The 22891-nt window shown below is 40.5% G+C and overlaps 1 protein-coding gene across 7 annotated transcripts in view; it reads left to right on the forward strand.

Moving 5' to 3' along the window:
• Positions 1 to 803: 803 nt before the first annotated feature.
• The window catches only part of ank2a (ankyrin 2a, neuronal), an 86962-nt gene continuing 64874 nt past the window's right edge, over positions 804 to 22891 (forward strand). For 6 of the 7 annotated variants that reach the window (XM_071503949.1, XM_071503957.1, XM_071503951.1 and 3 more), the window contains exons 1-2: positions 804 to 1235; positions 20311 to 20412. In XM_071503949.1, coding sequence (XP_071360050.1) covers positions 1104 to 1235; positions 20311 to 20412 — 234 coding nt within the window. In that variant the 5' untranslated portion in view covers positions 804 to 1103. The remainder of the gene's footprint in view (positions 1236 to 20310; positions 20413 to 22891) is intronic. The other variant, XM_071503959.1, reaches the window with a different exon arrangement.

Here is a 22891-nt window from a genome sequence, read left to right on the forward strand (position 1 = left end):
TGCCCGTTTTTAAAATGTCTTCAAGACATTGTTATTGATTTTGCCCTGTCAGCTCCCATTAAATTTGTATCTCAGTGAAGAGACGCAGGCCAAGATGAGGGCGTAAGAATACGAAGAGGGAGATTACATTACGTGGGCCCAACCCTGTGTGTCTGGGCTGCAGTGATTTCAGATTTGTGTGAGCAATTTAACTGTTTTTGTTTGTTTGTTTGTTTGTTTGTTTGTTTGTTTGTTTGTTTGTTTGTTTTGTCATCCTCATGGGTAATAATGGGCCACACTTATAACTTTACCGTCTGAAGCTACTACTGCTGCAGAGGCACGGGGGTGGGGGGGGGTGGGGGGGGGGGGGTGGGGGGGCACTACTGCTTGAGGTGCATTCAGGTACCAATGGTTCTTAATGGGCTATCATAATATGTTTTCCTAGAGGTCTATTCTTTTAAGCCAAGTGCAGCACTGTTCTGCTTAGTGGTAGAAATGAATGAGTAAACCTACCGTGGTAGTGTGAATGTTGTTTAAAATGTTTTTTAAAAAAACACAATAAAACACGGGCAAAGTTTTTTTGTTTTTTTTTAAAAAAAAGGAATCCTCTCACTCTAATTAGTCGCTTTAGACAATCAACCAATCATAACATGAGTTAGGTCACTTAAATTACTGCCCCTCGCCCCCTTATAGGTATTATTTCTGAAAATGGGATGTTCGAAAATCACCTCTTTCTTTTTGGATTGACCAACCAATCAAGGTGTGCTGCCAGTGTTCCCAACTGTCCGTGAAGGCAGCATTGGTCCTGCGGAGTTTCGGGAAAGCGCATGAGAAGCGCGTTCACACTCCCACACACACACACACACACGCGCAGGCAACACAGCAACACACCGGGAGCATCCCTGAGCGGAGGGAGCGCTCGTTTTGGTTTTGACAATCTGGAAGAATCACTGTATTTGCTTCAGTCACGCTTGATCACAGACTGACTCTGACGCCGCAGAATGATCCGGGGCCCTGCCGAGCCTTGAGGATCCTGAAGCCCCGCACAGATATCCACCTTGCACCGGCGAAAGGACCCTCACTGACCGCATCGCCCCCAGTAGCAGCAGTCAGCCCGACACAGAATGGCAAGTAGCCCGGAAGAAAGTCATTCCAGGGGCGGCGGCTCCGACAATGACTTGAAAATGGCTTCTTCGAGCAACACGTCTCCCGAGGGTGGACCTCCACCACCGCTGCACCAGAACCGTATACGGCAGGTGGGTGTCCGCAGCCTGCTCGCCGCCCTGACTGGCCCAGTCAGCCGTGTAAACCAGCAGCCCAAACCGCTGCTGATGCTGTGCGCTTAGGCGGAGCAGTCAAAGGCGTCGCCGTGCTCTGGCACATCGGCGCTGGTGATCTGACAGATTTTCTTTGATGTGTATTAAACTGTGTTCAAATTAGCTGCTTATAGGGAAAAAAAAGCTCTCTGCAGAGAAGATACCATCTGTTTTGATATGAGACTTGGAGTGATGTGCTTCGGGAGGGGTGTCATAATACCCAAATAGGCCAATTGGGCGAGTTGTTATGGCCGTCAAAATAAACACCATCAGGCCCGCACCGACTCCACTAGTTACTATAACAGCCTACAGTGAAGAATGTTTACAACTTCACACCCAGCACTGTATGTTTACTGTTTACATGGACCATTTTAGGTATAAACTGGCCAGAGGATGAGCATCCCTGACTGTGACTACTGAGGAATTGTCCCATTTGCCCTTCTATACAAACATGAGATATTGCAAGTACTTTATGTAGTTCTGAGTAGCCTACTGGTTTCTCTTGACGCTTGATAGGTGTATGTGTCATAGCCTTCTGTCTGACACACAAGCTCAGTTATTCACATACTGTATATAAAGTCTGCTTGGTTGTGGTTCTCTTACTGCATAATGCACTGCTGGGTAAAGTGTTCTTGTGTAGATGTGCCCTGTGTGCACCTACTAAGTGCTCTCTCAGACCACTCCTGGGCAGGGCTGGTATGCAAGTGAGTCTTTTTGGCCTTATGTGAACTGAAATTCCGATTATTACTATGCAGATATTTCCTCCTCTCCTCTCCTCTCCTCCCCTCTCCTCTCCATCATGTCTACAAAACAACTTCATCACTACAACTACATCAGCTTAGTAGGAAAAACTGTAATTCTTCTGTAATTCGGTTTTCATGGATGCATGTTTTAAGGAAGTAGAGTAGTATAGAGTATGATGTGTAAATTGTTACCATCGAGATCGTGCATTTTGTGTGTGTGTGGGTCTGTGTGTATGTGTATGTGTTCAGTGAAAGTGAGTCAGGAGATGGTAGATGGTTGTTTCCTGTCTCAGTGGACTCTCTCGGGCTAATGTGATTTCAGTAATGGACTGTAGTACCACACACACACACACAGGCACACACCTTAGTCTTCTCTTTCAGGGTGGGGCCACTGAGCTCATATACTTGGATGCATTCAGGACTTTTTGTATTATCATTAGTGAAAAATCAAAAATGGCACTGTATATACATACAAACTGGTGTTTGTATGTCCATGTATGTAGGTATGTACTCTGTGTAGGCTAAACTGGGATAGAAGTCACGCTTAGAGCTAAATCTTTGTCTTCAATACTATTTATGCAGAAGCTGGATAAGCATGTCTCCTCAGTTGCGATCTTGTCTTCAGCAGCTTTGACATGGAGGCACAGTTGTATTTTTTATTCTATTCTTATTCTTATTATTTCATCTATTTTTGAAGTAATCCTATTTACTTCTTAAATTATAGCCTTTTCTCATCCTCCATGGCAACTAATTCATCCCTACACCCTCAAGAGGTTCATTTCTGTACTCAAATGTACACATTTCACAAATGTACAAAAAGCACACGATAGAATATATGCTCCTTTTGATTGACCGCAAAGCTGAAAAATAGTTTTTGGTAGTCGAAGGTGCTGCTTTGTTAAAGAGGAGCACCTCCAACTTGGCCCCACTGATCGATCACAAGTGGCAGCACTGATGAATGATCATGTCCTTGTTACTGTACTAGTGACTCCTCCTGGTCAGTCTGTCTGTGGTTTTTCTTTTTTGTCAACAACCTCTCCCCAGCCAAGACTGGTACTAAGCATCAGTGATGACTAAACTGCTGGTAGAATTGGACATTGGAAGACAAAAGTACCAAAATATTGAAAAGGAATAGATGTGGCACACTTTTCAACATTACCTTATTATTATACTATTGTTTAAAGGTCTAACACACCAGCCATGCTGAGGCTGGGTGGGGCCATGCTGGAAATTATGTGCGGTCACCAAACTCAGTGTACCATTGTACAATGCACCCATAAGAATGAGATAAATAAAAATAGCATAAAAGTTTAAGTTGTTTCTTCTTAATAGAAGTAACTTGGGAATAAGGAAAATGTACATCCACACACAGTCCCGATGTTGCCAATATGAAGTTTAATATGTTAGCAACCATTTTCCTGCTAGCAAATCCAGCCAATGAGGACGAACGTTAGCATTCATTTGGAGTCAAGATTCTGCTCACCTGGTAAATGTAAGTCCAATATCCACCCTCATTATACTCTTGAGTAAAATATCTTGGCCTTTAGCAAGTAAATGTTAGACTTCATTCCTCAGCTAGCTTCTCCTTTGTCTGCAGTTTGGTGCTGAGAGTGTAGAGTACAGCAGCTTTATAAGAGCTTTTGAGCCGCTGGAATTGGGGTTGATGAGAACAGTGAGACTGAAGTAAATTTGTGTGCAGTGAAACCACAGCAATGAGCTAAGAGCTTAAAGAGCTGCAGAGTTGGGTGATGAAGTCATGGGTGATGTTGGCCCATCACTGTGGGTTACCCATTTTACATTACATGTAGTCATTTCATTCAGTGCTGAGAAAAAAAAAAAGATTGACAGAGTGTTAAAGGTGCATTTTGATTTGTTGAAGCCACATAATTGCTGAAAACACGTTTACAGCAATGTCTCCAAATTACCCTGAATTAACAGGACACTGGGTCTATAAAGATACACTGTTGTTGAGTTTTTTGAACAGCATTTCAATACTCTAAACATCACAAAACTAATTTCCATTCAGCTTTATTGTATTGTGTATTGTTGTATTGGCACAATACATCTCACACCATCTCACAATCTCTGCAAATAACTGTATGTATGGTTTGATGCCACTAGAAACTTGAAAACCACATTTCCTGTGATTTGGAGAAAGTGGCTCTTTAAGCTGATGGAGGCTTTGAGATAGAGGGAAAAGTGTAAGAGATGCAAAACATAAATTGATAAATAAGGAAATCTTCAGATACATTTAAATAGGATGTATCTGAAGAAGCTCAAAGCTCAGATTGAGCTCGATACAGGAGTGACAAATCTCCATATGTGAACCAAAGAAAGAAAATGACAAAGGGACACTGTGATGTGAGGCTCTTACTTTCAGGTCTAAAAATACTTCCTCTCTGTCGTGTGATTGTTCTGGAGAGGAATCGCTTCTTCCTAGCCAAATGGCTGTGTGTCCCTGTCTCTGTGCTCACTGAACCTGTGTCACTGGGCATTTACATGCTGCTATGGGCTGGTGTTGAACGCCTTCTTCCTGCAGTCTGCTTTCTCCTCTGTCTGAACAATACAGGGACTGGGTCATAATGTGTTATTCCCCTACCCGTGCCAATCCACTTTACTGTGGTTGAATAGTGGTTACTTAGAGCTCAGACTGCAGAGATCAATTCGGAACTAGATTTTATGTCCACTGCAGTCTGATGTTGATAATGGAAATCTTTTAACCTCCAGGCTGCAGTTGAGACGTGCTGGCCATCTTTAGACATAAGCTTGCAGGGATAACTTTGAATCTAGCAGAATATAAGAATATATAAGGAATTTGTTTTTCTCCAAATACAAATACTTGTGTTTGGATTGCTCTAGTCTTACATCTAGAGATGATTTGAGTTTAGGACCAAGCGACTTGACCTATTTCTTACTCATTGCTTGGTAAGAATATCCCCTTTCAAGTGCACTTACTGCATGATGTTTTTCTCCCTTCACCAAATTCCCTCCATACTTTCTTTTTGCCTTTCCATCCACCTTTCCTCCTCTGGAGTCTCACTTCCTCTCACTGCCTAAAAAAAGAGGTTTGATTCTTTACCCTAGTTTTCTCCTTGTCTTCTTGGCTGTCATTCCTATTCATCTCCCATTTCCCTCCAAAACACCTCCCTCCCTTCCTCTCTCCCTTCACCCCGTCTGCCCTACACTCTTCTCCACCACCGGTCCCTACAGTGAGTTCCTTGATGTGCCAGGAGGTCAGATTTCACTGCAGCCTTTGACATTTTCATCTCTCTCTTTTCCACCTCTCTGTCTGTGTCTCCTCTGCCTCTCCGTGTCTGCCTGCCTCTCTCTCTCTCTATCTCTCTCTCTCTCTCCACTGGGAGTGGTATGATGGGATTCTGCAGGAAGAGAGTCCTAATGGAGCCATGGCCTTCATTACATTACCTCTGGACACATACACCCATATATGGCCACAGCTGTCCTCCACTGCATGATGCCAAATAGGAATGGGTCTCTGTGGTTGCAGTTATTCAGAGTGTATGTACATAAACACACCCAAACACACTCACACATACGGCATTCTATAGCTGTATTTACTAGAGCTGTTAGAGCACTCGCCTGGTTGAAAGTGCTTACACTGTGAACAGTAAATGACAGGAAAGTTATCGACTCCACTACCACTACTATCGTCGACAAATGCCATTAAGAATGAATCATTGGTACTGCATTGTTGTGTGTTGTAGTTCAGATTGATTCAAGGTATGACTGTCCATTATGCTCTTTACCATCAAAATGATCATACACAGTTGATTGTCTGTTAATGTTATGCCATAAAGTCCTGAAAAGTTGTTTTTAAAAACAAAATTTACAGTTTTTGTTTATTGGAATGTTTATTGCAGCCAAACTATGTAAACTAACGTAGCCTAAATTTAGGCAACATGATTATTGTCATTATCAGCTCATCTCTCTTTTTTTTGATTAATCAATTCTATTAATCTGTGAAAGGTCATGCAATTGTTAAAATGCCTTTTACAAGTTCCCAGAGTCAGTCGATGTTGTAGTTTGTAGATCTGACAGGATAAGTCATTTCATCGATAAGTTGATCAAAGAAAACAAATCATTATTGGTATATACATTTACTGGTTCCAACTTTCCAAATGTGAGAACTTGCTCCTTTTCCTCATAATTTTGGTAGTTGGGGCTCCTTGTAAGACAAAACAAGCTAATGAAATACGTTACTTTCATGCAAAAGCTTACATTTGAGAAGATGAAGCCACAGAAAGTTTCGTATTATTTAGTAACGCTTTTGCAAAGCGACCAGTCAAATGATAGACTCATTATTTCAGCACTAGGGTTACCTCCTCCGTTGTTCTGAACCATATCTGTTATAGTATGCAAAGTCGATCACAGGTATTCATATATTTAATCATATCATTCAATATATATTCAATATTCACTAAATTCACCTTGACAAGTGGCCATGTTAGGTATGACACTCAGCCCTCCAAATACCAAACCAGCCTGTCAACCAGCTCTGATGCAACATGCAAGCAACAGTCATATGGTCATATCTTTGGGTTGGGGTGGGGTTCATATGAATTTCTATACTGTGTAGGATTGATAGCGTGGTGAGAAAAGCAATGGTAGTCCTGTCCCAGATCCAAAAGGAGCATCAGCATGTCTATATTTGGGCACAAACAACGACCTGTGTTGGGCTTCCTCGTAGTCATAACTAGTTGATGTGTCCTAGTTATATCTGATACCACCTTACACTGGCCTGCTGTCCCCTGATGGATGTTTGCAGGGCAGAGATAGCATCACTTGATGAGTCATAGCTCATCATCATCGTCATCACCTTCCTTTTCTAGTTTTGATGAAAAGCTTTTCATCAAAAGAGCACAGACAAAGTCAAGAATTGGCAATAGAAACGTTGTTATGAGGACAGAAAGTGAGAGTAGATATTGCACAGAGTTGAAATGACTAATGTTGACAAGCTGACTGCATTAACTGGCCACAGCTGCAGGAAATAAGGAATAGAGGTGTAACGATTCTGAAAGCAAGACCGAAACACAATCTGGTATTGCAGTACAGGACAACGGTACCGCAATACCCCAACCCCTACCAGCTGCCACCACTGCAGGTGCTGTCTGTTGAGCTCTCATTGCTTTACTAATGTAACAAAATTCATTTATCATTCCACAATTAACACTGTGACACATGTAAATCACCAAGTTATTATTCTATTTAAAGTTCAGGCAAGTTTTGTCTATTTTGTAACTATTACATGACCCCTGTTGTATTGTCTTTCAACTGCATGTGTCACATGACTATTTTGGTCCAGTCATGATTGAGTGGTCATGCCTGCGATAAATCTTTCGCTAGTTTAATTAGCTTAAGATGAATAATAACCCAGAGTTTGTGGAGGAACATTCAAGTCAGCAGTGTAGGAATGTGGGACTGCAACAAAAACAAAACAAAAACACAAAAACCCCTAAAAAACAGAGGTATGAACCAAATTGCGGCTCAAAAGGGGTCTGAACTGAACAATGCATTTGGGAAATTGTTACACCCCTAACAAGGAATATAAGCACAATGAATGAAACACACCCTCAAGCAGGGAAGGATATAGAATTATTAATTAAGATGCTTCCTTTGCTAGTCATGCTTCATAGAGGGCAGGTGTTTTTGGACCGGGGGCAGTGGGAAGCATTTAGATGTTAATTATTCATCATGGCCTTGTAACTGTTTCCCGTTCGAGGAAAACAGAAAGAGAGAGAGAGAGAGGAGGGTGTGGTTGATAATCAATGGACTTCTCAGAAGCTCAGCTCAAACACCTTTTTGTAAATGTGCTCTCTCTCCTCTCTCTCTCTCTCTCTCTCTCTGTCTATTTCGTCGCCTCCCTCTTTACCTTCCTCCTCTCCCCCTCTCCTTCTCTGCTGCCTCTCTCATCATGTTTGAGTTGAGTAAGTGAAGGATTTCTCACAGGGAAACACATCAAAGCTTTTCACTGTGTTGTTGAGACTAGCATGGCTCATAGCACTGTACATAGACAGACACACACACACACACACGCACAGAAAGATGCTGTGATGCAACTATGAACTCCTGCTGTTGGAGAATTAGAGTGCTGGTTACCTTGTAAAACCACCTCAATGCCTTTTTTTTTGCCCAGGCCTATTATATCTAATTTTGGGATTTGTGTTACTTTTATTATGTAACACTTAGAAAATGCTTTTGTTCACAAACTCAAACTAAAACTCATCTCATTTGGTCATAGCCCAGAACAGAAGTGAAAAGTATGGCCACTATTAAATGTTTATACTACTCACATCTGTTTTGTTTAGTATCGGGATAATTCCTAATGCCCTCTCAGTGTTATGTGTGTCTGTCTGACTATTTGTCTGCCTGATTATTTCTCTCTCTCTCTGTGATGGCATCACTCAGCATTCCTGGTATGACTGTGGGCTGCAGCGAATTTTAGGTCACACGCTTCATTATTCATCATACATTCAGCTTGGAGGTTAAATCACTTTCTGCCTCAGTACCCTTTGTCATCTGACGCTGCATGACATCAGCCCTCGAAGGGAAGAGCATTTTCCCAACATTTTAACAATTCTAGCTCGTGAACAGTGGGTCAAATTGGCAAAACAAAAACTGTGTATGTGTACTCTAATGGTACACAACAAGGAGGGCTGTTGCTCTGTGGAGAATAATGAGACAGAAGATAAGTCACACACAGATGACCATTTGCTTCCATGTTCGCAGTATCTGATTTTTTTTTTAGTGAATTCAGTTTTGTCTCAAGTCCAGACTTCTGCATAGCTTAAATATTTACCTCAGTGTTCCAGTGTATTACAGGCTCCCTTAGACTGTCCTCACCCTGATTTCAAGGATATTCTCATTCCTCATCAATGGTAGCATCTGCAGTGGGATTGCAGTTTCACTGGAATATGGTAGTTTATTTTCCAGTGAGCTCAGCACCTCTCTCTGATCTCATTAACAGGAACAGCAAACTGACGTCATGTGTTCCTGAGGGACTTGGGCAGCACTCCAAGGAGGAAAAGAGGGAAAGCCGTAAATTAGTATGACGGCCATTTCCAAGACAGAGGATATCATACCAGCAGTGCCGCATCACAGAAAGGCTGGGGATATTGGTGTTGGCTGCGGGCATTGCATTTTACCAATAGCTTTTAGATATAAACCTGCTGTCACTTGCAGGAAGTGAATAATGAATTTACTGATATTATCGGTTGCCTACTCTGCATTTCTTGCCATCTAGATTCTTTTAGAGTGCTCCTAGTTTGCTCTGAAAAAAAAAGATGTTGAAAGCTGTGGTCTAATGTAGCAAAAAGCAAATGCGAGCAATCAGTTAATGTGGCACTAAATGGAAATGGGGAGTGTTGTTGATATGATAGCAACACTGAAGGACAGATGGAGCAAGTCATCTTACTGGTAAATCAGCTAAGTCACAAATCAGGTGATTCTGTTTGTATGTCTGTTGCTGTGTGGACATAAGTGCTTCAGATCTAACTGGGCGTGGTCCTCTCAACTTTCTGTCGCTCCACTCGTCTTTCTCTCGGGGCGTATTATGTGACTGCATCAAGGTTATATGTTCCATCCACACTCCATCTCTCTATTCCCTCTCTGCTCATCTCAGGCCCCACCGTGTCTCAGTGTCTTCACTCTCTTCATTTGGGTGTGGTCTGATCTGATCTGGATTCTTAACTGTCTGCTTTGGCTGCTTCCTATTAAATTTGACTCTGTCTGATTTGGTTTTGTGAATAACAGACAGAGAGGGAGACAGAGAGAGAGAGAGAGAGAGAGAGAGAGAGGGCATGTGTGGTGTGGACTTTATGGCTCTGACCTTTTTTAAGCAGTAAAAGAGGCTGCATAGTGACTTGACATTTAAATCATATCAGTTAGCCAATCCATTACTGCCCCTCTCTGGATTTTGACCATTTTGTCTCTGAGCAAGGCAGACATCATTTATAGACTAGCCGTTTAGGTATTACCAGTATTTACACTGGCTTATGTACGGTATGGCATGTCATCTATTTAAGTGCAACATAAGTTGTTTTTGAGAAACAAATGGAAGCCCGCCTCACTACAGACCTGTAGTGAAGCTTGTGAAAACCTTGTAAAGCTACTGGTACTCACAAACCTCTTCAACTGGGAGCACACAATGTGTATGGCAGCCTCCATGTTTACCTGTTGGAATTTGCAGTGAAAACAATACACTAAGAAACATCTTGTGAAACAAGGCAGGTAGCAAAACTACAGTGTAGATTTTTCATGTTACAGTCATGTGATGCAGGGTTCAGCTGCAGTTTGGAATCAATATCCTAAAGGCAAAGGGTGAGGTGTGTGTGTGTGTGTGTGTGTGTGCGCGCGCGCGCGTGTGTGTGTGTGTGTGTGTGTGTGTGTGTGTGAGCGAGAGAGAGAGAGAGAGAGAGGGCTTTAGTGTGGGTCCTGCAGACCTCCTGCTGTTTCTTGAGTATAAATTGTACAAAAATATTCCTTCAGTTGCCATGCAAGCTTTTGTCTGCATTACTGTATTAAAGTGGCATTTGCTACAATTGACTGTGATAGGCTAAAAACATACCAAAACATGTTCTTTTCCTTAAAGGAATTACATTACTCTCATGTGTGTTCATTAAGCATGGAGCTTATTAGCTAAACATAAAGATGGGAAACAGACAATTACCCAAGCTTTCTCCAAAAGCTCCAAATTACATCTACCAGCATCTCTCATGCTCACAAAGCAAATAATGAGTTGTGGTTTTATGGGCAGTAGATACTAAACTTAGTTGGAGGAAAGGAGGAAAATTAATCTTGCATTTGAGCAGAGAAGTTGGTATTGTTTCTTTGTCTTCTGTACAGGGGTTTTTATGGTCAGTAGCTACTGGCCCTTAGAAGAACCAACTCACTGATGCGCTTGTGTTGACAGTAATGGAAAATGTATTATTAAAGTGTAGAAAGCGGTTGATTCTCTTTGGTTTTAGCCTTCCAAGTTACCTATTCTTTGACTTTGTGTAGACCAGTGGTTGTTGAAGAAGTAGAGGAATAAGGCCTTCTGGTGTGTTACTGCACAGTTAGACTATCAGTCAGTCATTTGGGTTATTTGACATGGGATTGTGTGAGGTAGTTATACATTGTCAGTGTGTTACCTGCAGTAGATTAGGATTGGTGGACTGCCAGTTTGGAGAAGTAAACACGAGTACCAGCACGGCGGCAATGTGATGTACTGCTGTGGATGGGGTTAGCAGGAAAAAACACATTTTAGCCTAGAAAGAAAGCCAATATAATTTGCAGTGTATGGTGTATTTGGAATATTTTCACTTTTTTTCTTGTTCCCAATAGCTTTTTCCTTTGGAATTACATCTTCTCAAACGTTGAACTACTGTTTTCCTATGCACAAGTTCACTTACACTTTGCTGTTTCTGACAGTGTACTCTGTAGGTGTGCTTGTGCATAGTAATTTGGTAGGTCAATGGTACATTGCCCAGCTTTTGTGCCAGTACTTGTGTTTACCTCTCAAAACTTGCAGCACACCAAATTTGAATCTACTGCAGATAATACACTAACTATGTATAACTTCCTCACACAACCCCATGTGAACTAACCCAAATGATCCCTTTAACATAAGCATAATGCATCACTTCAACCAAACAGATGTAAGCACCAATGAAAACTAGCATTTCTCGATGAGCAGCAGTTAGGATGGGGTCAAAAATTGTTGTCATGAAAGATGTATGAGCTTCTGGAAGTCTAAATGAGTCATCTGAAACAGAAAGATCCTTCTTCCATTAAACCTCAGATGCATTATATGCTGCCAGACACTCATTGCTGGCATAAGTCCACTCGTCAGCAGTGTAGCTCCATTAGCAGGCAGACAAATCATAAACAGTAACAACAGCAACAGCCAAAACAACCACACCAGTAATTGCAAAAACAAATAAGATATTGGCTGTCATGAACAGAGATGATATAAGTAAAAGAAACACCAGTGGTTTTTTATGTTTTAGTTCATTTACTACCAGTTATGCATAATTTATACTTGCAGGCAGCCTCTGGTTAATTTTAGTTCCTGTCAGTGTCATATGAAGATAAACCTGCAGAGACAACTGAGTAGTTTATGGGCATATCCTTCACAGTGAACATTAATTTATTCATCTGTTGTTACAATTCAGTTGTTTGGTAATGCAGCTGAGAAAAACCACTGTTTTAAAACTCTTCCTTGTTGGTACCTGAAAATGTTTTTGGGAATTTGCACTTTTGCATTCTCAGTGTCCAGTAGATTGTTGGAATATCAAACCCAAAAGACAAAAAAATAAGCATGAATATTGTGAAACAATTTTCATATCCAAACATATAAATGTGTGTGTTTACATGTGCATGTGACAAAGCACTTGTACACACCAAACCTGCATACATATCCACTCATAGTTTGAAGCACATGAACAGGCACGTGCGGGGATAAGTGTGCTGATCTTTGCGTCTCTCATATCTGTCTATCATAGAGTCCTAATGGGCCATATAAAAGCCTCTGGATCTATAAAATGGAAAGCAGACCATTAACCCCTCCCCATCTAGGAGATCCACTAAACCAAGTGAAACCAGAGCTCACATCACTTCTCTATGGCGTGCCCCCCTAAATGTAATCTGACTCCCAAATGGACACTCACACAAACGCACACACGCACACACAGACCTCCTTAGTTTATCATGTATTCTTCTAATCCTCATTATGTTGCATGAGTGATGGAAGGGATCAATAGAGGTCATTGATCAACTTTTGGTGTTGCATACACACCAAAAAGTTGATATTATTAATAAAGACATACTGTATACAGACACACACACACACACACACACACACAAACCTGTAACAATATTACTGTAAGAACAGTGTTTTAGGATCAACTAACACGCCGATCAATATGCTCATGGATTTTGTCTGGTAAATCTGAAACTTAAGAAGTCAGGCAATGCAGTAGCTGTTGGCACTGGAAGTTTAGATTTGCTTGTTACGGTGAAGGTTTTCTTCATGATTTAGTTTTTGTTTTCATGACTTTAAAATATGGACAAGTTATGTAATACGCACAGTTAAACCATTTCCTTGGAAACCAGATACAAAACACCAAAAACCTCCTCAAAAATGTCAAGTAGTGTCAAGCACTAGAAATGGGACACAAAGACATGATGTGGGTTCTCTGAAATAGCTAAAACTGGTACATGTCATTGCAAAGCTGAAAAAAAGTCATTTTAAGATTCTGTTTTAGTTATTTTTTTAAGCACAGTCACACTTTAGCTTATGTTGGAAGTGCTGTTGGAAAGTTTTTATTAATACTATGTAAAAATATATATATACATACACGATAAAAGGCGAAACACTTTTTGGATCTTGACGAAACAGTGATAACACTTAAACACTGGTTAACAATCCTGGAAATTGAATTTAATATTGAATGTAATAATCATAACATAATGAGGTAGATAATCAGAAGTAGAAATTAATCCCTTCTTTTAAATTTTTTATATTCCTCATCATTGTATCAATGTTATTTCCTCTAATCATTGTCCTAAATCAAAGATCGCTGTGTGCTTAAGAGAAGAATAATTTATTCTCTGCCTCACCAGCAGAGCGTGCTAGAGGAGCAGAGCACACACAGAAAGGTGTTTTCCCTCCAATAGCACGATCATCATGGAACTGAATGAGGCACTCGGGCTGAATGCACCACGCTAGAACATTTTAGACTGCATTACAGGGTGGGGTGATTCAGCAGATCTGTCCCATTCATGATCAGCAGCAGAAAGAGATGTTACTCAGTCAACAACAACATTGTTGTCGACCGAGCCCGTGGAAACATATCAGGCAAAATATGTGAACAGAAATAGAGGTGTAAGATAGTGTCCCTATCCCTGGCGCTGAAATTTCAAACTCCTAACATTTGCGGCACTGACGGAGAGAGAACCTTGACATCTGTCAGCTGGTGGTGGACACACACGCACGCGCTCACACTCAAACACACACGCACGCATGAGCTGTCAAATCATATTCCATCAGCCACCCGTGCTAAGGGTGCAGTGCGGTTGAGATTCAGGCCAACCCACTTTGTTCCCATGCAGGGGGAAGCCTCTGAGTTGCAGGTGATCTGGACCCACTATTCTGAGCTCACCGGTCCCCCTCTAGCCCAAGTGGAGTGTCCCATCTTCTCTGCTGTCTCACAGAAGGACAGACTGTACCCAGTTTCACCATGTTTCTCTTCCTCCCCTCTCCTCCTCCTCTTACTCATTTATTGTAACAATTTGTTCCATTAACTTGCTTATATTTATATTTATGTCACCTCATCTTTATTATACCTCACTGTCCCCTTTATTGCTTTCTTCACCATTTACTTAAACTACTGCAGATATTTCTGCCTTTCTGTCCATCTAAAACCAACCATGTGTTGGATTTTTACATGCAAATAGCTTCTTCCAAATTATTATGAAGGTATAAGGTTGTGCTTTTCTGGTACTACCACTGAGGGGGCACCCACTCTGGAAAACTCCACAGAACATGGCTTTAATAATTGCCTCATTTCCCCTGTTTTCTCCTGCTATCAACTTTTAATCCACCCCCAGCTCCCCTCCTCACCCATTAACCTTTCCTTCTCCTCATGTGTCTTTCCCCCAGGATAGTGCACAGCAGCAGGGAAAGTAGCTGTTGCTGTAGCAGTCAGCTGGCTGTTGGCATGCAACCTCCTTAAACCCCTTACACAATAAACACTTTCCTGTGACCGTGGCTCACATACACAACATTAACACTCACATGCATACACGTGCACATGGTGCACACACACAAACACATTTTGTGGCCACATCTGTTCACTTGGAGCAGGGTTTTGATGTACATCTGGACTGGGTCATTTCCCTGTGTTTGTGTGTGTGTGTGTGTTGGAGTGTGTAAGTGAATGGGTCTCATTCTCATCATTTGCCAACCTTTTTTCAGTCATCATCTCCTGCGCTCTCTCATATTTGCACACATGAATGTGTCTGTGTGTTTTTGTGAGAATATGAAGATCTAGTAGCTGTTTCTGGGCTTGATGTGGAGCAACCCATGATCTAAGATGGAAGAGAAGAAAACTGAAAAGAGGTGAAGAGGTGATAGAGAGAAATAGTCAGCAGTTTATTTCTATTTGGGTTGAAGCAAGGATCATTTTTGGAGGCATACTACCCTTTTAGGAAGTTTTTCTTTACTTTGTGAATTTTTTTCATTCTGTTTTTAGCTGAGGAGTTTGGATGAACATTATTTTTTCTTTCCCAGGATTTTTTTCATGTGACACTGAAGTGTTGTTGCAGCATGAGATTCAATTACTTTCTAGAGTTCATAAAATAAAATAGAATTTATTTTGCAAGATTAGATGTACTTCGTTCATGATAGACAGGGATGTGTGAAAGTTAACAAAGTGAAACTCCAGCACCTTGTAAAATGACTTTTTGAGACGGACAGAGGTAGAAAAGTGAGGTCATGGCCCATGCCGCAGCCCACCTGAAGAAAGCTCGTGAGCTTGAGCAACATCCAGAATACAGAGCTCTACAGAAAGCCAGGGAGAGGAGGAGACGGCATCGTGAAAGAGCTGAGCGAAGGCGGCAGGTAAAACAAGATTATATTCATTCATAGTTTTTGTCATGTACCTACAATTTTGATTTCAACACCACATTTGCTCATGTGGGCTTAAGAGCATTGCATTGGTGTTAGGACATTGTGTATGAGAGTCAGTTGTGGGGGTTTGCACAGATGATGTGGATGTGGTTGACCGTGCATGGTGCTGTAGCTGCTGTCCTCTCCGATGATTTATCATGTAGCGTTAGGGAGCTGGATGATGGTGGAATAGATGACAGATGTTGGAAAGGCTCAAGCTCAGAGGGAGGTCACAAGCTGGTGGTATGGCACCTCCCGTGCAATTTGTATTAAAGTTCATGGAGAATTAAAAAAAGAAAGAAGAGTTCGTTATTCTCTAATATCAGAACAGTGTACTGTTGCTCTTATACCATGAACATTTACCAAATGGAAAACAACAGTCTTCAAAATAGTCATAGATTTTTAAAGCTGACTTGCCTGCGAACCTGTGATTAAGTTAGTTTAACAATCGGTTTAACTGCTGATGTAGACTTATTATTATTATTATTATTATTATTATAGTATTATTTTTAAGTTATTCTTTTTTGTTGCTATGGATACTTGGAGTTTATCCTTAGCACTGATTTAGTGACATCTGCTAACAAATCAGAAATTGGTCCCCCTGTCTGATAAGGCACTATTTATAAAGCCTTGTAAGCTGTAATTATTGGCTTCATCAGTGGTTAATAAATTGCTTACCAATGCTGTACAGATCGGTTATAAGCCATTAATAACCACAACTTTTGGGTTGCCGGGTTGCGTAAAATCCTTCTCAACCACAACCCTAGCACTTAAATTCATGAGGGAGACCCACCAAGCCATCAAGCCTACAGTTTTTAAATGTCATTGACAAAGGGCCCCATGATTCTCGCTTTCTAATAAGTCTATGCAAGTGTATGCAGTTACAAATTATAGTATAACACTAATAAATGGTAATGGATGTCCCAATTTGCACTAAGCCATCAGTTTAGTCAGTAAGCTATAAATGTTAGTAAATTATTAATAAAGGATTCTCCAATAATCCATCAAGTCTGCAGCTGTGAATGTTGATAAGCTTTTATAAATGGATTTTGGTCAAGATGTGCTGTAGCTCTTTTCCAAAAGGTGAGTATTGAAACAATCCATAGGAGGAGAAATTGGTACCAAGAAATGTCTATGTTTATGTATGTAAACAGCTAATTAGGAAATGATCTCCTCAAAATGTTTGTGAGTAGAGTAGTTCACCTTAGAAACAAAATGATCTATAAATACATCAAGTGGCCCAATTTGCAATAAAAGATACTGCCACATGATCTGGTCACTCTACTTAAATCAAACCTGTGTTTGACGGCTTCAACATATTGATAGTGTGTGAGTATGTTTGGTCTGGTAATATATACCATGAGAATGGTAAAAAAAAAAAAAAGACCAGTGGTCTTGTGTGCATATAAATGTAGCCGCTGATGGGATGTCTATGATACTGAAGAGAATTCCTCCAGGGTAAGCACAGACATGGACAGAGTACAGTGTATAATCCAGTATCCTTCATTAAATGACCCTCTGCAGGTCAATCTACACAAATCCTGCACAGAAACTCAGATTACAGCTGGTTTTCAATCAATTCAATCACTGTTGGTGCAGTGTGCTTGGGAGAGAGATGAATGAGACAGCGAAAGTAGAAATGACTAAAAACCACACTGCAACATATACACAAACACACACCCACATAATACAGAGACTCATATGTAAAATCAGTGTGCGTCCTGCACACAGATTGGTCATTGTCACTTAACTGTAGCGCACTGAGTTGTGTTTGGATATTTGTTTTAATACTCTTTGAAGTATTAAATAGTATCTGGAATATTCAGCAGTTGTGCTGTAACATTTCTCAGATGAACCCCTATGCACACAGGTAAAATGTTACCTGTTTTCTGAACTATGTCTCCATGGCATAATATAATTACATTCCTCCAATGGTGAACAGATTCTGTGTAAGGATGTAAGTCAGTGAAATTTGATCTAAGTATTGTGTTGAGGCTCATCTTGAGCTTTGGCATTCCTGGAGAGCACCACAGGCCACACTGTCTCCGACACAACTCAAACCCAGCTGTCATGAACCCCACCCTGGACACACTCAGCATTGGGTTGGGGACTTGGTAGGATAGTAGGTCTGGGAAGTTAAAAATAGCCAAGGCGGGGAGATAGTAAGGGTTAAATGTTTATGGCTGCAGTTGTTATCCTACAGAGAGAGGGGAGAGGTAGAGGAAGAGTAGGCAAGACTGGGCCTGGGCTAGACTCAGCTCACATACAAAGACAGAGCCAGAGGTATGCAAAGCTGAAGTTTTTGGCTGGGTAAGGGGTAAAAGGGCACAGAGAAGGGATAGAGTGATGATAATTGCGAAGTAAGTGAGATTTGGTGTGACATTAATGATGTTTGGACAGAAGACATGAAGAGATTTAATGGATTGTAAGATTGATTGATGCAGCCAGGAAGTGAGCTGGAGAGGCTTTTATCGAAGGATGCAAAGTGAGAAACAACAATCAGTGGATTTTGGTGGACCACGCAATACTATACAGTCATAAAGTGAGAGAGGAACAGCCGCAGTTTTAAGATATAGCTGGGAAATTGTTAATGTATTTGAGTGGTGACAATGGGCAATGCAGCAACATGTCAGGCCTGTGGATCAGATAAAGCTGTAAATACTTCTGGGAGTGAGAAGGATTTAAACCAACACACTGACTACTATGGAGCTGCTGATCCTGGACCTGAAGTTGATGATTCACTGGTAAGAGGTGGAGAGACATGATTCTGCTGGTATAATGACTTTTGTAGTTTTGTTTCCTCTGCTGCACCAACAAAGTATCCTCTTCAAGAAAACGTGTTAATCTCTTTGCAGCTGATGTGTTGTGTGTGTGTGTGGTGACATCTCATGTGAGGGTTTTGACCCTTGAGCCTACACAGGGGTGTGGCCTCAACCCAGACAAGCAATAGGGAGTATGTTTGATTTTGCTGACCCTACAGGCTAACACCGAGTGGTGACCGGATGACATGTTTCTGTCTTAACCCCAGTAAAAATCTTGTCAACACTCTCAAATCAATACACTGAGTGGGACTCTGCAAACGAAGTGAGACATTCACTTACTGTAGCACAATGGAGTAATGTTTTCACATATTTTCATTATAACTAAACCCCTATGCAAATATTACATGTTTCTATGGAAACATCACAAAAAAGCTCATCATTGATCATCAAAAAAAAATGTATCAACAACTTTTTGTTATTAATTATTAATTTAAGTTATTATTCAAGCACAGATACCAAAAAATCTCTCCTTTCATTTTGCCACTTGTGAGGATTTGCCGTTTTTCTTTGTTTGATGTGATAGTAAAATGATTATCCTTGGGTTTTTAAGTGATGTTCAGACAAATAAGCATTTTAGTGACATTAACTGAAATGTTTAATGATAACAGATGCGTTGACATGTATGATGACAGTGTTTATGTTGGCAGTATGCAGACAAAAAATGTAATACACAAATATTTTATTTTTTTATTTATTAGTAGTATTTGTAACCCTTATTTATGTATTTATTATTTTTACTCTTAAGAAACTGTATATATTTAGAATGATTTCATTTCCATTGAAGTTCAAAATTTGCTGTGATCTTAGTGTTGCTGTCAGCTTTAATAACTTTAAATAATTTTTTATTTTGAAAACTCACAAACTGATTTTGGTATTGGCCTTAATAATCCCATATCAATTGAGCTCTTAACTGTCATTCTTGCCGGAGAGATATTTCTGCTGATTGTTGTGAGTGAAGTTTTGAGGAGGGCTCAGTTTGTCTTGAGGAGTGTTCAATTCAGTGCTGATACTGAATCCAGGTCAAAGGAAGAGGCCCTGTGGATCAGGTGTTACATCCTTTTACATGCTTTAAAGGGAACTAGGTCAACATTTTTAGAGAGGTCAGTGTGAAACTTTAAATTCAGTGGCTACATACACATAGGTGCAGCAAAAATTGAGCTACTGAACATGTCAGTGTTTGTGAGGCTGAGTTTTTGTGTGTTTGTGCGTGTTGGTGTGTGTGTGTGTGTGTGTGTGTGTGTGTTTTGCAGCTGCTTTGTGCAGCCTTGATGTCTAGTGGTTAAATTTAGAATAGCCTACTCAGACAAATTATTGATACAAGGAGGTCTGACTTCCATAAAACCATCAAACACTTTCTGAAGCCTCATGTCACACCCACTATGTACAGCAATAACAAACCACATCCATCTCTCTAAAATAACTTGAATTTTTTAATGGATCATATCTATGTACATAAAGTTAAGACAAACCAAAGGGAATAAAATCACTTTAAAATAATTAAATTAAAGATTTGACTCTAAAAATGGTAAAACTCTCCATGGTGTCTTAGTCGGAACACTTATTTTTTGTCTTTGTGTATGTGCTGGTTAAAAAATATATATATATTAATACCAATATATGTTCTGAATTAACTTTAATGTTATCTTTATACTGTACATCTTCCACCTCTACAAAAAAATACCAAAAGTAGATCTGAAACCTAGTGAAACTGAAAATTAAAAACTAAATCCGTGTTTGCATTCCTGTTCCTAATATTAGTCTTCATTTTGTCTCCGTTCCTCCAGTCCGACAGTAACACCAGTTTCCTTCGAGCTGCCAGGGCGGGAAACATTGACAAAGTCCTTGAATTCCTGAAAAATGGAGTAGACATCAGCACTTGTAACCAGGTAAGGAAACATTGTACCAGCTACAGCAGAAGCTACATCTAGCATCTGGTGCTTCTCCATTTCTGCTGTTGTGTATGATGTGCTTTGCTTTTTTCTGTTTTTTTCTTTGGAAATGTACCGTTCAAATATTTTACCTTTTCCCTCTTGCATACAGGGAACTTGTGTTACACAACCATAGCAACCTCTAGATGTCATGGAGCACTTTGCATTCATTATTTGAGTGCTAGAAACAGTGATTATTTAGTTCTTAACATAATGTGTTTGGTCAAAGTTATTTGCAGCACTTAGTGTGTTAAGATGGGTGGGCCATGTCAACATACTGAGCATTATTCAGAATTGACATGAAGTTGAGTTCTGTATAGTTTCAATTGTCTTCAATTTCCAGTCTCACTGACTCTCCACATTTTCATTTTTTCAGCACAGGAGAGAGATAGAAAAGTCACACATTATATATGAATAATCAGTATTGTGTCACTGTTTGTGACAGGCAAGCACATGCTAATGTTTTGTTGTTCACATGACAGTCAGGTTGTGTTGCTATGCAGATCAGTTGTAGTAAGTAAACATTTATGAAAACAGCTGTAGCATTCTGTGCAGTTGTGTGGTAGTATACTGCATGAGAGGTATCAAAGTAGACTAATTGTATCCAGTTTTAACTGAGAAATGTTTACTCATTTACAGTAGTCTGAACATTGTTGTATTCAATTGTCAGTCACTTGCGACATGCAACTATGCACAGGTTCAGCAATAAAATGCATTAGAGGACAATGTAGGGTCAGAAAGTCATGGAGGGATTTAGGCTTAAGTCTTAAGTCTTGAGACTTAAGGACATACAGTATTAGTTGTACTTATTTTCTATTCATTATGTTGTCATCAGTTGAAGTCTAGATCTTGATGGTGTTTTAGTCAAGAGAAACCAGTTATTTCCTGTCGACTACAACTAGTTTTAGTCTTATTTGAAGTAAACGTATTTCTCATGCCCAATCAGCAACAGCAACTTTATTTTTAAGCTAACAGTTTTGACTTTGATCTATACATTGACCATGTATTCCCCACAGTTGGCGCATCAGCAGTGTTTTGCTTTGTTAAATTTACTATTAAATGATTCTTATAGGCACATAAAGGCCATTAACAACACATAAAATACATGCTACTATCACTAGCAGCACAGGAGGTCAAAGCTGTAAACTGGTAACTAACCATCACTATGCTGTGTCATTGTAGCATCACACAACTAAACTGGGTCAGCACCAGCACATACTTTAACCTGCCAGTACCCCCTCACATCAGAACACCTTCCCTCCCTCTACCATAACCATCCTTCCCTCCAATCTCAGCTTCACTTGGTGGGTCCCTCAAACAGCTGTTCTCACCCCCCCATACCCACCCTCACCCACATTCCACTGAGGAGGAGTTTGCCAAAAAAATCCCCCTACAGCTCTGCACACACTCCCTTGGCCCATCTATGTCAATGTGATTTACAGCAGTCACAAGGTAGCTTAAATGAAGGTGGGGAACTTGGCTACGTGAGTGTGTGTCTTGTGTGCGGGCAAGCTTATCATCAGCTTCTCTACTGTGTAATTGCTGTTGGCCATCTTTAATTTTCCAGCAGTTTAAAAGTGACTTTTTATACACTTGGCCGTAATTGGCTGGCAGACAGCTAGTACACCCACAGCTATATTAGTTGTACTTTGTTGTCATGGAGACCTTGGGTTTTGTTTTGTGCACCAAGAGGGAGCCTGATGATCCATTGCTGTGATTGTACACACACACACACACACACACACAGCTCTCCCCTGCAACAGGAGAGCCCTGGCCTTCATAGTATCTGTCAGGGGTCAGATGATCATATTTGAGCTCTTGTCAGGTGACCAAAAATGCAAGTGACATTTTCATATATATCCCACTGATGCACTGTGTGTGTGTGTGTGTGTGTGTGTGTGTGTGTGTGTGCGTGTGTGTGTGTGTGTGTGTGTGTGTGTGTGTGTTTCTGAGAGAGTGATGCCAATACACTGTAATGCAGTCAACTCGATCTTGTAAGGAGCCTGCTCACATGATCTAAATCTGTTAACTGTAGCTCATTTTACTTTGTATTAGACAACTGACTTGCATGGATCGCACAAATACACACACAGACATAAACACATACACACACAGAGTTAATTGAAGTGCATTTCCTAATTTGTAGAGACACATATTCCTAAACTTGTTTTCTTGTTAGCGTTATTGTCCCCATGTGTCAGTTTCTGTGTATGCCTGTGTTTCTTGCATACATATGCCTGCACAAGCTCACACACATACAAGCACACATTTTTTACAAATCTAGTATTTTATTCTCCCTCCAGGCATGTGCTGTAGTTTGTTTGTCTCACTGTGACAGACAGTGATACTGTGTGCGATCACCAGTCGTCACCAGCTGTTCAGACTTCGGTGTTATCATTGTCATAGGTTTGTGACTCCATTGTCATAAGCAGTTTAA

This window comes from Trachinotus anak, unplaced genomic scaffold (genome assembly GCF_046630095.1).
Source record: "Trachinotus anak isolate AG129_WGS33_773 ecotype Australia unplaced genomic scaffold, CSIRO_AGI_Tana_v1 ptg000019l, whole genome shotgun sequence".
NCBI classification, from domain to species: domain Eukaryota; kingdom Metazoa; phylum Chordata; class Actinopteri; order Carangiformes; family Carangidae; genus Trachinotus; species Trachinotus anak.